Raw genomic sequence first — 16,360 nt, forward strand, 5'->3', positions numbered from 1 at the left:
TGTTGTGATAAAGTCCCCAACAATGGCTTAAAGGAAGGGCCATTTGTTTGAAGTGGATGGCAGCAGGAACATGTGGTTGGTCCTCACCTCATCCCATCTGGGAGGAGCAGGAAACAGAGACAGAAGCATGTTGATGATCACCTGCCTCTCCCCTTCCTTCATTTCATCTAGGACCCTAGGCCATGATATGGTACCACCTACACTGACAGCAAGTCTTCTTGCCTCAGTTAAATCTCTCTGGAAATACCCACAAAGCCGTGCTCCAGTGTTGTGTCACCTTGGTGATTCCCAATCCAGTCACGTTATAGGTGAAGACTGTGCCATTTCACCAAACACAAAATGGTATTAACAACTGATTAGCTGAAACTATAGGCCAACTCTCCAGGGATGCCCTATATGACAATCCAGACCACTGTCTCCAAGTCCTCTACACTCCAACCCCCTCACCCTCTCTTTAATGAGAACGTGGAATGGTCTGTCACTGTCTGCCAAGTGTTCTCTCCAGCAGTGAATTGCTCAAACAGTGTTGCATTGTTAGAGCTGAAGCAAGTCGACAGCATACACTTTGCTCTGTGTACGTAACCGTGTGTAAGCTGTGCGGCCCTCTTTATGTCCTCCATGCTACGTAGGAGGCCAGAACTTCTCTCCTCAATTTCTCTCTGTTGGAGAGGAATCTAGAACTTGGATGGTTTCCCATTTGGAAGGCCTTGGGCAGACCATCCCTGGTCTCCTGGCTTGCTGCCTTGTTTCAAAAATAGCTTTGTCTTCCTGGCACTTCATTGATCTGTGGCTGTTGCTTCGAATTTAGAGCCCTTTATGGAATTCTCTTGATACTTAGGAAATGTCATATTTTGTCATGAAACCAGCTTTGACAGTAGTGAATTAGAAAGTAAGTTTTTCTAGTAATTATAAAAATAGGACCTGAGGCTGGCAAGATGGTCATGGAAAGGTGCTTGCTGCCAAGCTTGACAGCCTGAGTTCAGCCACTCCTTTCCATCTGGTGGAAGGAAGGGACCAGCCCCCCCGGTTCTCAGGGTTGTCCTTTGACCGTCACATGTGCCAATACATACATGTGCACAGACACATTTAGAAATAAAATGTAATAACATTTTAAAAGATTTTAGGGTGGAGAGATAGCTCAGTGGCTAAGAGCACCATCTGACCTTTCAGAAAATAAAAGTTTGGTTCTCAGCATGCGTCTGGTGGCTAACAACCATCTATAACTTCAGGTCCAGGGCTTTGGTACCCTCTTCTGGCTTCTGTGGACACGGTATGCACATGGTATATATACCATAACCCTAACCATCAGATGAAACACCCGTACATGTAAAAAATTTTTTTCAAAAAAATTCCAAGAGTTTCAAAATGAACAAGTCCTCCCCACACCTGTCTTACGCGGTGTTCATATTGCTGTGACAAACATCATTGTCTAAAACTAGCTTGTAAAGAAAGGGCTTACTTCATCGCATTCTTCCAGGTAACGTATTGTTCATCACTGAGGGAAGGACACACTCCTGAAGGCAGGAGCTGATACAGAAGCCATAGAGGAATGCTGACGATGGCTTGCTAGGCCTATATTCTTTTTTTTTTTTTTTTTGGTTTTTTGAGACAGGGTTTCTCTGTGTAGCCCTGGCTGTCCTGGCACTCACTTTTGTAGACCAGGCTAGCCTCGAACTCAGAAATTCGCCTGCCTCTGCTAGGATTAAAGGCGTGCGCCAGGCCTATATTCTTAAAGCACCCAGGACCAACATCCCAGGGGTGTCCCCTCTCAAGGTGAGCTGGGCTCTCCAACATCAGTCACCAGTTGAGAAAATGTACCACAGACTTGCCAACAGGCCAGCCTGACAGAGCATTTCTTCAGTTGAGGTTCTCTCTTCGCAGATGACTCTGGCGCCTGTGCTGGAGTCAGCTAGAGTCAGGAGCTCAGTGCTCAGCTTTCCATATGAGAGACAGCACTGGTTAGGAAGGCTGGAGCTTTCCTCTGTAAGCCATGGCTGTGAGGGGTCCCCTCCTGCCTATCACTCCGTGATCATCACCCTTGTTTAGAAATGGAGTTCAGAGTCAGAATGGTACCTAGGTTCCATTCCCAGCACATTACGGGGAAAAGCAAGACAGTTGCCATTCTTCACTGTCTTCTGTGCAGCACAGTTACGGGGTCATGGGTCGTGGCCAGGGAAGGCATTTGCAGGCTGTCTGATGACTGTCTGAGCTTGCACCTCCTCTCTGGGGAGGATCCACCAGAGAGGTCCCTACGGAAGCTGTACGTCTCCATGGAGACTGGAAGAGCAGCCAGAAGGGACCACAGGCCCGGCACATCTTGGTCCAGCTGTGTAACCTTTCCCCTTGTGGTTTACATGCCTTGCTAAGGAACACTCGAGCAGGGAGCACTCATTAAGCCCTGAGCAGGTGAGAAGGAGAAATGATGGCTACTCCTCACACCAGAAAGGAGTCAGCAGGCACCATCTTGAGCTTACTCCTTCCAGTGGCTACAGCATAGAGCTCCTTAAAGAAGAGTAGGGTAGGAGGTGACCAGCATTTTTAGGGCTGCATTTTAATTATAGCAGCTCAGATTGTTTTGCTTTGCTCCATGACTATCTCGATTTTCATTCAAATACTAACAACAAATACAAACAGTAGGCTGATGTACAAGCTGTTTGGGATTCTCTGCCGGACAGGCCAGCAGCTTGCTGTCTGGAAAACCCAACTGGAGTCTTGGAGTTATCTGGCTTTATTTCTTTAAAGTCACGCAATAAGGAGGTTCCTGTTTAGCTACTAAAAGTCATAATGAATTCAGGTGAGTCTCTATAACCACCTTCCAACCCTGGCAAAAACTTGCCTAAACCTAAGCTCATGGTTAGTATGGGAATCCCAGGGGCTACCATTTGATCCCAGCCCCCTAGCCAGGCTCCCACTGAGGCCGGGGAATTTCTCATCCCTGGAGAGAGCTGAGAGAATCCATGCAGCCAGTGTCTGGGGGATGGGTAGCACTGGAGAGCTAAAGGTTGGGGATTGCCGTGTGTACTACCATGTGGGTAGCTCATCTGCAGAGGGAGCTGAGAAAGTCATCTGTACTACTGGCATTAGTGCACACATGCTCCTGCTCCAGAGTTCTGTCAGCCTACTAGCTATGACAGATGCACCCTCTGCTGAAGTTCGTCCATGTTGGGCCTCCTTCCTGCAGTACGTAGTTCTGGCTTTAGCTAGTATTTTTCTCTTATCATTAGGAATACAGTCTTACTATGGACAGTTCTCGTGGGAACTTCAAACCATGGGAAGTACCAAACTTTAGATACCTTGGTTTCTCCTAGACACATATATTCATGATAAAATTTGACTTTCATAATTCAGGCAAAGTAAGAAACAATAACCAATAACAAGACACAATTGCAGCTTGTAATAGACAATGACTGTATTACGTAGGATAAGATTTACATGACCACAGATGCTGTGGTACCGTGCAGTGGGTTTCACCATTGACATGGCTACTGAGTGCTGACAGGAAGGTAACATAGATGTTGGGGTGGCAGAGAGATGGGACAAGGACATGAACTGTCAGGGCAAGGCAAGGGGCATTGTTGGCTCAGGGTGTGCTACTGCCCTTAAAGGGTGCCCCCTCTTGTACTGCTGCTCTAGGAGGCAGCTGTGGATTTGCCACGCACAAGGGGAAGGAGGCGAGAAACAGAGCTTGGGATAGAGGATACTCTGGTGTCTAGAGGTCCAGCTCTAGACAGGGAGAGGTAGAATCTGTTACCAAGACAGGCTCCTTGCTTTGAGTTTTGTTGAAAGAAAGAAAGGAAGGGAGCATCCTACCCAGCCACAGAGGGATTAGGTTAGCTTCATGCTCTAAAGTCTTCTAGCTGTGTCTCCTGGAACCCGATTGAGAAAACGCTACCTTTCTCACTGGCTGGTTGGCCCCTCAACTCAGATGTCCTGAGTCACAGAGAAGCCACTGTCCTCTTCTCTTTGCCTCTTAGCTGTCTGGAAGCTGCATGTCTCAACTGGTGTGTGAGAGTTCATAAAGATTAATATTGGCTGGTTCCCATTTTTGTATGCATAGCTGGAAAATTGTGTGGCATTAAAGTTTTACCAGCTAAAGTACCAGGAAGCTTTCAGTTAATGTGTGAGTGTCAAGTGGCTGAGCTAACTAGAGTGAGAGAATGAGACTCTTCAGTCATTGGCATTAGGAGCAAGAACAGCACTCACAATGGTAGACATTGTCACAGCCGCCATGACAGTGCACATTAGGTTCTACACAGTGTGTCCATTATCTTCCCAGTGCTCGGAAAGACATGTGGTGATAACTGACAACTGGAGCTGAGTGGGCGGGAATGAATGTGTGAGAACTGTGCTGATTGGCTCTAGGAAGTGGCCTCCACAGTCCTTGTGCTGGCACCCAGAGAATGGGCTGCTCTGTCTGGAAAGGAGCAGACTAGCCCTCAGACAGGGAAGGGGTTTAGATGTTTGCCCAACACCAGCCTGGCTGTGAGCTTGTTTTTGTTTTGTGTTTTTATCTGGTGTGACATAGCTCCCCGTGAAGCCTCTCTGTCACCTCTGTGCTCCCAGGCATGTTCATAAGGGACCCTCGCCTTCTCACTGCAGCGACTGCTAGTTTGTGGAAAAGAAATAGCATGAGGCACAGACGCAAGAAAGGGTAGGTGTTTGGAAAAGTGGGTGAGTGTGAAGTTTAAGGACTTTCCACTGCCCCACAGTTGGCCCTGGCATTCCTCCAGCATTACAATGTCTGTCAACATTAGCACACCTCCAGGCACCCAGACTAGGTGTCAGGTCCTGTGCTGCTCAGCATGTGCTGGTGTTATTCTATTCAGTGGCGGAGCTCAGAGCCTTCACATGCTAGCAAGTGCTTAACTTCAAGTGATATCCTTAGCCCTTTGTTTTTCTTTTTCTTTTGAAACAGGGTCTGGCTAAGTTGTCTAAACTGGCCACAAACGCACTCTCTAGACCCAGCTGGACCCAAACTCTCCACCCCCCTGCTTCAGGCTCAACAGTAGCTGGGATTTCAGGCTACTCTGAAATCATGCCACTGTGTTAGCTCAGCATAAATGACTTAAAGCACTTTCCCCAGGGCATCTCTTCAAGCTGCTTCCTATGGAAAGTCTCCTGAGGGGTCACAGTTTGCCTGGGAGGTGTTCTTGACTGAGCTGTCCCTAAAGGCCTTCCTGTGGAGGCCTGCTGTCATCCCAAGAGTTGTAGTCATAGAGAGGGGCTATGCTGGGTAAATGGCTTGTAAAGGAGGTTATGGGGTGGGGTTGGGGATGGGGTGCCTGGCATTCACTGTTTTACAGACAGTGCAGTGAGAACTCCAAGTCCCAGGGCATGAACAGCTGAGCAGGTTGAGGCTGTGATGGACTGGATGAGCATGTGAGACCAGGTTTCTTGGAAGCCCAGAGGGAGAAGAGGGAGAGGTGCCATTGACTGAGGTGGGAAAGAGGGAGGGCTGGAGTGCAGAGAGCTGAAGCAACCAAGACCATCCTACGCTGTGAGATGGCATTTCAAGTACCTTTTCAAGTACCCAAGACTAGGCAATTCATAAATATCATTTCTTACGTTCTGGATTCTACAATTGGAGTGCTAGCACTTGGTATCTGGTGAGGGCCTTCTTATGCCCTCACACCGTGGAATACAGAAGTGTGAAAGGTTAGGTACATTTAGCCCACTTGAAGGGCACCAGTCCTATCCGTGAGGACGGAGCCTGTCTTCTAAGAGTTCACCTGGTAATACCATCCATTGACCACTGAGTTTCACTGCAGTCCATAAAGCGACTGGTCTCCTGAGTAGGGAATACATGCACATATGCATCTGGGGCCAGGCACCATCTTATCTCAGTTATCATATTCATTATATTTGCAATCATGCTACCTAAATGGTGTTCAGCCATTACCATCATTATATATTTATAGTTATTAGCAGAAAACAGGAAATGGGAAGCAGGAGGTAAATAATTGAATGACTCCATGAGAATGTGTGTGCATGCATGTGTGTGCATATGCATGTGCATGTGTGTGCATTGGTGTGTCTATGTGTGTGTATGCATGTGCGTGTGTTTGGGTGAAGTTGTTTGTGCCATGGGTGACAAGGGATGTACATTGATTGTTAGCACTTTGTTCTACTTGTGCTTGATTTCTAAAGCGATCCCCCCCTCCCAGTTTTCCACACACTAATCATGCTGAACTGCTTTGTAGCATGGCTACACTGAGTCAGAGCTTTATACTTTGTTGCGTAGAAATCAGTTCTTTGAGCAAAGCGATACTGATTGCATGAGAGCTGTGATTCCTACTGAGTGTCCGTCATCACAGTACAGTTGTTGGCTGTGGTCATCACCGCATAGAAGGAGGGGTTGGTGAGGGTTGGGACCCACCTGAGATTCCAGCCACTCCTCCTAGATATCTGGATGCAGTTCTTCTCTAATTTCATAGAGGGGTGGGGAGGATGAGGTGGAGGCTCCTGGAGGTTGAGAGTGGCTCCCTCCATCTGTTGGCTACAAGACAGCCATCATCCATGCTGAGTTAGGGCTTTCTAGTGGAGCAGTTTCAGGGTCACCTATGCTCCTTCCAGCAGCCTCCCTCCAGGCTCCGTAAGCCTGGTGAGCTCATTGGCCCCACAGGGTGAGCTTTGACTGGGGCCTCATTAGAAAGCAGGCAGATGTTCTTTACAACTCTCCCAAGGGAAGGACTTTCCCAACACCCTGATACTACCTTTCTGATGCTGGACTCTTATCCAGACTGTTTTTACTTGCAAGGTAGTGTTTGGGAGTTGAGAATTGGCAGGAAGACATTTTGTTTGAGTCGGCATCCAGGCTGCAGGATACTTGTCTCCTTTGGCTATTACTCATAGTAACCTTTGTTGCCCGTTAGTGCTGATGTCACAGTGATCTATGATTTTTAGCTATCCTGGGTTTGGGATTTAAGGGAAAATTTCTCTTTTTCCATCCTTTGTCATAGGCTGTCCCTCAGGACTGCTGGCTCGCTCTGACTCACGTCTTTCATGCCACTGCCTCTCAAGTGCCTTGTGTGTAGAGAGAGCTACGTGGGGAAGGCTCCAGGCCCTTTGTAGACAGGTTCAGCATAGGGCTGGGCTGGGCAGGGCAGAAGAGCCCCGTTTGTATTTGGGCCTTTTTTTCTTCAGATAATTTTCACTTCCATGTGACTTTTGAGAGGATGCACCCCTCTATATAGTATTCCCTATCCCCATTTTTATGAGCCTAATTTTAGAAAAATGCCACTCTTAAGATGAACTAGAATAGCTCTTGCATGTGACTCACCCTCCTCCTGCAGTTCCAGCCTCCAGCCTCCAAGAGGTGGCAGAGCCTCCTCAGCTTCAGCGAGGACAAGGGAAGGAGGGCCTTTCCCTCGACGTTCTCTAGAAGCTTCTGAGATGCCTTGCCATCTCTAGGTTCCATTCATCCCCTGTGAGGATCCTCACGCCCCCTTTGCTTTCTGCCTTCCGTTGTCAGTGCCCCACCCCTCCGTAGGTTCCAGGCACTGGTGATGTAGGACCTTCCTTGGCTGACCTTTGCTCTCCTGTCATAGGGAGACAGGATCCTCTGTGGAGTGGGGAAGGAGGCAGTCTCATTGGCTGCTGCTTTCTTTTTTCCAGCTTAAGCCTCTCCCCACATTCTTGCGCCCCCTTGACTAAAGTGAAGTTTTTCTTCTTCCTAATGAACTCCAATCTTCAAATAGAACTGGGAGCAAAATTGGGGACACTGGGAATTTAGGAATCCTTAGTGAATTATTTTAAATTAGTGAGGGAAACCAAGTTTAGCTTAACAAATTGCCTTGCGTTCTGGGACTTGGTGATTTAAATTATAGATTATAATTAAATGCCCCCAAATAGAATGAGAAGTAACTGCTAAAATCTTTTGACCTAAAAGTTCCTCTAACCTATGAACTAGTACAAAATTAGTGTGTAAATACCCCTTTTTGCAAATTTTAATCTTTGGAGAACTCCCAATATATATGACAGAAACCACCCTCCTCAGAGACAGGTGAGCAGGTAGAGTGGGCAGGAGGAAAGAGAGGGTGGGTTGTCAGCCATGCTGGGGTAGGATGTCAGGGTGTAGATAGGGCTGTTTGCTAGTGGTACATCTTTCTGTCTTAAGGGCTCACTTGAATCTTCACCATTATTCGTAGAGAAAGGTAATGAGGCAGGTCGTAGAATGCTGAGATTACAGTTGAAAACAACAGCTCCTTCCACATACTGTCATAGCCAGTGTTTAATGCAGCCTTTGGAACATGTGAAGATGGCAGTGTGGAAGACAGAACCGTTCCCTGAAACCACTTCAGCCCTGGTGGCCATCTTGTTAACAGCTTTCACTGGCTCTGTGTCTTGTTTCTTTTAAGTTGTTGTGACTAAAGATCAGGTGGTGCAAAACTGATAAAGGGTTTGCTTTGCTGTCCTTGGGACCATCACTAAAGGCATCAAATATACTTCTTACTGAGGTGCAAAACCTACCTGCGTATGATACAATGGCTTGTCACAGGCTCACTTAGGGAACCTGCACCCCAGCCAGGAACAGAATGTTCTCAGCCCAGGAGCCACTCACACCTTTGTAGTGGACACCCAGCCCTACATCTTATCTTTTTGACTTCACAACACGGATTCTGAGCCCTGTGCCTGCACTTCACACCAAGTGGACTGCCCCAGTTGGCCTCTGTATGGTTGGCTTTCCCAGTGATTAATCTGTTTTGCTCTGTACATTTTATGGATGATAAACTACTCTTTTTTTTTTTTTTTTTTGGTTTTTTTCGAGACAGGGTTTCTCTGTATAGCCCTGGCTGTCCTGGAACTCACTTTGTAGACCAGGCTGGCCTCGAACTCAGAAATCCACCTGCCTCTGCCTCCCAAGTGCTGGGACTAAAGGCGTGTGCCACCACGCCCGGCTCGATAAACTACTCTTAATGTCTGTCACTGCTCTAAAAAGTCTCCATGGTGTGTGTGTATACATATATAAATGTGCCTTTCTGTATCCTGTGTTGTGCCCCAGATTGTATCCCATGTTTCAGCTGGATCACTGGCTGGTCACCTGCTGTTTGGATAGTGACTTCAGCTGTCCAGAGTAGCTACACCAGTCCTTCTCCAGCCCAGCAGAACTGGTTCCAGTTCTCTTGCACCCTTGCCAGCTCTCGGAGCTCTCTCTTTATCTCTGTAGCTGTTTAAGTGGTGGTTTTAGGCCTCAGAGCTTCAGTTCATATTGTGCATGACTTCTGGGTGTTTTAGAATGATTTTAGTGTCTCATGATGTTCCAGAACATACGGTAACTGGACACTTAGATTGATTCTAGTCTTCATTATTTACAATAAGCATTTTTGTTGCATGAGTCTTTTCCATGTTTGGAATGCTTGGCAAGAATATTTTTGTTTATAAAATGTAATATAAATTGTATTGTGAAATCATTGTATCACTCTGGAATGTTATCCATAGTATAGAGGGCACAGGTCTTCCAGTAGTATATAATTTGGAAGAACAGATGGGTAGGTGGAACAGGTGGAGTTAGTGTTACTTTGCTTGAGTTTGATGGGTTTATAAAATACCATACATATACTCCTGTTTCCTGACTTCCTTCCCTTGATGCTTGCATCACCCATGAGCTTGGTCCACTTCTACTGCACCTATTGCTGTAGGGTTTTAGTGAGCTTGGTCCACTCCTACTGCATCTATCACTGTGGGATTTCAGGAGTTGTCCTAGTTTTGTGTCTGCCACTGTGACACACACACACTGAAAAGAAGCACCTTAGAGAAGAAAGGGTTTTCTTGGCTTACAGTTCAAAAGTCATCACAATGTAGGTTGGGGTGGGGATGGTCAAAGCAGGAGCTCAGGCAGTCTGCTGACTGCATCACACCAACAGGCAAGAGCAGAGAGAAACGTGTGTGTCCATGTTCAGTGACTGCTTTCTCAGGCAGGTGTCTTCATATGTAAGCAGCTCAGGGCCAGCAGTGGGTGATGGGAGAGATGGCGCTATCTACAGTGGGCTGGGTCAGTTAGCCGGCAGGACCACCTGCCACAGACTTGTCTGTAAACCAACATGAGCTAGACAAAGACCAGCCATTGAGGTAGTCTTGGTACTTTCTAAGTTTCAGCATTTAACTTGCAAATTCTTTGGATTACAGCAGTGAGTAACTTCTCCCTTTTAGCAATTTCCAAAGTGGCTCTCCAACAAGTCCATAGCCCTGGTGGCTGAGGCTCATAGGTCAGAGATCTTTGGTTTACCCCAGTGGGAAGGTTAAGAGCACAGCCTGTAGAAGGACATGAGTCAAGGTCTGAGTGTGTTGCCCTACTGTGCCCTCCTGCTCACTCTCACCGGGTTTGTGAGCAGGGCCCTGAGACCTGCCTTAATGCCTCATGACTCCCTGGCCTAAGTTTCATTTTGCAGGGAGGAACCTGCTCACCATGTAGTGATGGCAAGTGGGGGCCCAGTGGAGCACACGGAGCCCTCTCTCCTAATGTGTGTTTGGCTCTCAGTGTGCTTCTCTGAGACAGTGCAGCTAGCCTCTTAGACAGCAGAGAACAGAGCTTCAGAGCTGCACTGCAGCCCCTCCTGGGGGCAAGCCAGGACCTAGCTCTCCTCATTTCCTCCAAACCACATTCCCTCTTGTATCTTGCAGGCAGGCCCGTGCTCCCTGACAGATAACCCTTGGTGTGGACGGGAATGTGCATTTTCCTCTCTTGTTCCTTTGAGCGAGAAGCTAGAGGGAAGTCCCTGCTCTGGGGAACTTGACATTTTGTGAGCTCATCAAGTTGTGCTTTTCTGTTTCTAGATGATGGATCTGGATGTCCTTCTGTGACGCAATGCCACGTGGTCCAAAAGCAAGCATGTATGGTAAGTCACTTGTCAGACTGACCTGAGCAGTAGCCTGGCTCTTCACATAGTCTCTGTCCTTCCAGCAGAGGTTGTGCTGTGGGAGTTGATAGAAGATTGAAGATTCTGTGAGACTTGCCAGTAGAAGAGTGCTAGAGAGCAGTAAGAAACTCGTAAACACATTACTCTACAACTACATTTAGGCCATCTGTAATGCGGCCTGTTTTGGTAGAAGAGCATCCTCGGGTACACCATGCAGAGGGCAGGGAGGAGGAAGACAGGAGGAGGTGTCAGACATCCTAGCTTGATTCCACCCTGTCACAAGACACTGCTCTCAACATCTTGCCAGGGTCAGGTCCTGCTCTCTTCCCATAGGCATAGTCTCTCCATCATCACCTTGACTCTCACCAGTGTTTACTCCCTTGTCTCAGGGCTATTGCCATCGTAGGAGTCCAGGGCCTGGAGACGGCTCTGCTTTGGGGAATCAGGTGAGGTGTGACCCAGGAACAAGAAGCATACCCTCACCAATGACATCATGACAGCAAGAGAGCACAGCCCTCGCCATGGTGCCAGGGCCCGTGCGATGCAGCGGGCTTCCACCATTGACGTGGCAGCCGACATGGTCGGCCTTTCTTTGGCAGGTGAGCCTCCCATGCCTACACTAGACATCTGGTCATGAACATGACACATTCAGGCTCTGTGCTGGAGCTGTGTTGGAAGGGCCAGGGGAGGGCAACCAAGCCTTTAAAAGAGGGTGTCCGGGTGTGGACTCTTGGTTGAAGTAGGACTCGAGATAGCTAATGCTCCTGAAACTGGGAACTGGTCTGGTGCACCTGAAGAGCATGTGTTTTCTAGCTCCAGTGGGCACCCTGGGCTGCCTTCCATAGGCAGAGTGAAAAGAGCTCTGAGGCTTTTTTTGTTTTGTTTTTGTTTTTGTTTTTGTTTTTGTTTTTGTTTTTGTTTTTTCAGAATCACTAAACTGTTTCAAAGTTTATAAACCATCTACTATAATATTTTTGGGTGGCCTATACAAACTTGTTTCTATTTTGGTACAAAACAAATACAACCTAAATTCTGTGGAAGATTTATTTTGGGTGACTTTTCCTGTCATCTCTCCTTTACCAGGAAATATCCAAGATCCAGATGAGCCCATTTTAGAATTCAGCTTAGGTAAGTACCTCTCTCTTGATTGTTACTGCTAGTCTGTCTCTAAGAGCCTGCCGTCACCTCCACTGCTGCTTCTGAGGAGTGCAGCATCTCAGAGGCTGCTTCTTATAACCGACTACTCCAGGGTGACTGAGCTGGCCGTGATGGAGATTGGAGCTGTGTTCAGGGGGATTGTTGTGAATAAAGTCACAGTCCACATGTGGGTGCCAATCTTTTTATGGAGGCAAATGTTCATGCTAAGAATGGAGTGTTTGGAAGGCTGTGTGATGCTGCGATGAGCAGGCTAGCTCCGTGCAGGCAGTGTGTGGTTGGCCATGTTCTCACATCTGCTACAGAGTTACTTGTCTCTTTGGAGGGAGGGGCAGTGTCACTGGGTGGGGGCCCATACACCTGGCAGAAGGAGAATGAGGGCAGAGGAGGGAAGAAGCCAGAGTTAGGGCTCAGGTTCCCTTTACATCTACGGATGGTAGGGGAAGTGTTGCCATCTCAGCCAGCACTGGGAGTGCTATATTGATATAGGGATTTATACGACGCATTGAGCTGTAAAATGGGCATGTGCTGTAAGAAATTTATATCTCAAAGTGACTTAGCATAAGACCAAAGAAGTGAAAGACTGACCAGCAGCCCACATGGCACGCCTACAGCATGAGGCAGGGGAACCTGGATGAAGCAGGTGTTGCAGGAGTGGAAGACAGTACCAAAGAAATTGTGACTCACACCTCTAAGAAGGAAGGGTGCACCTGAGTGTGTCCCCCAACAGCACTGCTGGCAAGAAGCAGCTGAAGAACAGAGGATAGGCTGAAGTTTAAAGCCTAACATGAGATTGACAATTCAATAAGGCCTGGAAAATATCCAAGAAGTTGACTTGGCAAGCAACATAGGAAACAGGAGAGAGGTGGACAGTCCAGGATGCCTTCATTTAAAAGAGAAAATGGAAAAATGAGCACAGAGAGGAAGTTTAAAGATAATACAAGAAATCCTGTAGCCCTGAAGAATGTGAGTTTAGTTTAAAATACCTCTCAGGCATCATGTTTTCCACCACATCTGGAAAGCACCTGGCTGCCATGTTTCTCAAGTGCCCCACCTCTCCTTCAGAACTCTGTTTAAACCTGGCTTGGTGACCTTGATGACCTCCCGGGTCGCTTGGAAACTACTGTCCTTTCTTTCTGTCTTTCCCTCTCTCTATTTCTCTCTCTCTCCCCCCCTCTCTTTCCTTCCTTCCCTCCTTTCCGTTCTTCAGACTATATAATGTTAGCTGACATCTCCCAAGTGTGCCAACTCCTTCTTTGTCTGCCCAGAGCTGAGCTCCTCTCGATTTTTTTCAGTTCCGTTATTGTACTTTTGAATATTATTCTCCACATGGCTAGGTTTATGATTTCAGTTCCTTCACTGATAATTTCTATTTAATAAGACATTTTCATCATACTTTACCTAGTTTCTTAGTAGGTCAGACATCAGTGTCCCTCAGGGACAGGCACTGTTGACTTTTTTACGTTTTAAATTCATCTATGTGCGACCAGGATTTGTCCTGTGTGTTTTATTTTTGTGTGTGTGTGTTTCATAAATTGTGGTTAAAGATGAGACATTTTGAACAATGTGATGTAGTGACTTTGGAAATCACATTCTCTCTTTTTCCGGGGTTTTCTGTTGCTACCACTCTTATTACTGCTGTTGCCATGGCTCAGGAACAGCCTCTGTCATGTGGGACTCTCGGACACCTGCTGGCTGCTTGATAGTCAAGTTAAATTGGAGATCCATATATCCCCCCCCCTCTCTCTCTTTCTCTCTCTCTCTCTCCTCATGTGTGTGTGTGTGTGTGTGTGTGTGTGTGTGTGTGTGTGTGTGTGTGCGCGCATGTGCATCTGTCCATGCCTATGGAGGCCAAAAAATGGTTCCAGATCCCTTGGAGATGGAGATGCTGACCTTTGAGAGCAGTCAGACATGGATGCTCGGATCTGAATTCTAGCAGCCATGTTAGAGCAGTGAACACTTTAATTGTTTAGCTGTCTCTCCAATCCCATCTGGATGATTCTAAGATCTTCATTTTATTCCCCATGTTCTGCAGTTCCATCATGATAAAACTTGCTAAAGGTCCTTTTCGATCAGAGCTGAGATAAACTCCAAAGAGAGCCATATCTAGAGCCATCCTATCAAAACTGTTGAAAGTTGAGGACGAAATGTAAAAAGCAGCAACAAACTGTGAGCTTTACGTTTAGACCTCGTTTTAAAATGCCAGAGGAGGAACAGAGGCAGGAGCAGGAGGAAGAGGAAGAGGAGGAAGAGGAAGAAAAGAGAAGAAGATGGAAAGGAGGAAGGAGTTCGAAAGCAGTAGGGTAACACTGAAAATTCTTTAAAAGGCAGCTAAGCTAGAATTACATAGTCAGCAAAAACATCTTTGAAAGATGAGGACATAATGTTCAACACAAACTAGTTCACAGTGTTTTCAACATTGTTTGTAGTAACCAGGAAATAGAGGCAATCAAATGCCCACCGATTGATGGGCAGTGCCTCAACTCATTCAGAAGTTACTCAGTAATATAAAGGAGCAAAGTACTGATGCTCGTTGTTTAAAAAAAAGCATCTTCAATAAATGGTGCTGGTCTAACTGGCAGTCTGTATGTGGAAAATTAAAATAGATCTGTATTTATCACCCTGCATAAAGCATAAGTCCAAGTGGATCAAGGACCTCAACATAAAACCAGATACACTGAATTGAAGAGAAAGTGGGAAAGAGCCTTGAACTTACTGGCATAGGGAGAAATTTCCTAAACAGAACTCAAATTGCTCAGGCTCTAAGATCAACAATTAATAAGTGGGACCTCATGAAACTGAAAAGCTTCTGTAAGGCAAAAGACACAGTTAGTAGGACAAATTGGCAACTCACAGTTTCGGGGGAAAAAAAAAAAAACTTCACCAACCCCACATCTGATAAAGGGCCAATATCCAAAATATATAAAGAACTCAAGAAGCTAACCTCATAAAAACCAAATAACCCAATTTAAAAATGAGGTACAGAGCTAAGCAGAGAATTTTCAACTAAGGAATATCAAATGGCCAAGAAGCACTTAAAGAAATGTTGAACACCCTTAGTCATTAGGGAAATGCAAATCAAACAACCCTGAGATTCCACCTCACACCAGTCAGAATGGCTAAGATAAAAAAACTCAGCCTACAGCAGATGCTGGCAAAGATGTGGAGAAAAGGGACATTCCTCCATTGTTGGTGGGATTACAAGCTGGTACAACCACTCTGGAAATCAATCTAGCAGCTCCTCAAAAATTTGGAATTAGTTCAATAGTGCTTTTTTACAATACTGCAGCCAACGCAGGCCGGACTAACGCATGAGGCAAACAAGAAGCTGACAGAAAAGCTTAATAGACAAGGAACACTTGAAAGAAAGGCAGGGCAGTAATGACAGGACCAGGGCCTCGCAAAGCCCCAACATATGGAAGCCAGCACACACAGAGGGCTAGGGTAAGAACCAAATGAGCTTTATAGGATTGGGATATAGAATAAATGAACCTAAAAGTCTATGAATGCAGCCACTGTGTGATCAAAATCAAAAAGATTTTTTAAAAAGCCAATTTGACACAATTGAGGCAAAATTGGTGATTCTAGGCAAAGACCAAAATGAAACTTCCAAACTGAAGCTGGAGAGATGAAGCAATAGAAAATGGGTGGTATTAAAAACCATAGCAGTGGCTAGGTACGGTGGACACACCTTTAATTCTAGCACTTGGGAAGGAGAGGCAGGCCAATTTCTGTGAGTTCAGGGCCTTCTTAGTCTCTGAAGTGAGTTCCAGCCAGCCAGGGCTGCCAAGTAAGATCCTGTTTCAGAAACAAACTAATGATCCCACAAAACCTACAGTAAGAATGTTTAGTCTGTTTGTATTCAAAACAAAACAAAACAAAGCTGGGGTTAGCATTTGTACTGGAGCATTTCTTCCACTGTGATAAACCAGAACTGAACACGTCTAGGTACATCATAGTAGAGCTATTGAAAGCCAATCTTGGAGAAATTGTAGGAGCTACACACATACACACACACACACACACACACACACACACACACAAACACACACACAGAACAATAATTAGACTGTCAGTTTTATAGCAGTAAAAAATAGAACCCCTGAGACAATATATTTAAAGGTCTTAGAGGAAATAACTACCTAGAGAAAATACCCTTCAATCATTCAGGTGCACTGAGATATTTTTAAGCCGTACAAACTGAAGGGATGCGTCAGCCTCTACATAGCCTTGCAGTCTCAACAGTGCTACGGGGTGCTCCTCAGGAGCAGGCAGGCAGAGTCACACTAGAAAGGATTGAGACTGCGTGGCCGGGGGGACTGTGCAACAGCTGCGTGAACAGTGGCTCT

General features: G+C 46.3%; 1 protein-coding gene across 10 annotated transcripts in view; it reads left to right on the forward strand.

Annotated features, from left to right (window-relative positions):
* Nucleotides 1-16,360, forward strand: part of Inpp4a (inositol polyphosphate-4-phosphatase type I A) — a 109,836-nt gene that overhangs the window by 46,642 nt on the left and 46,834 nt on the right. For all 10 annotated transcript variants that reach the window (XM_029475146.2, XM_021170851.3, XM_029475213.2 and 7 more), the window contains exons 2-4: nt 10,774-10,835; nt 11,246-11,455; nt 11,940-11,984. In XM_029475146.2, the coding sequence (XP_029331006.1) occupies nt 11,350-11,455; nt 11,940-11,984 (151 nt within the window). In that variant the 5' untranslated portion in view covers nt 10,774-10,835; nt 11,246-11,349. The remainder of the gene's footprint in view (nt 1-10,773; nt 10,836-11,245; nt 11,456-11,939; nt 11,985-16,360) is intronic.

The sequence above is a fragment of the Mus caroli genome, unplaced genomic scaffold (assembly GCF_978045245.1).
Source record: "Mus caroli unplaced genomic scaffold, Mus_caroli_1 scaffold_1, whole genome shotgun sequence".
In the NCBI taxonomy this organism is placed as follows: Eukaryota; Metazoa; Chordata; class Mammalia; order Rodentia; family Muridae; genus Mus; species Mus caroli.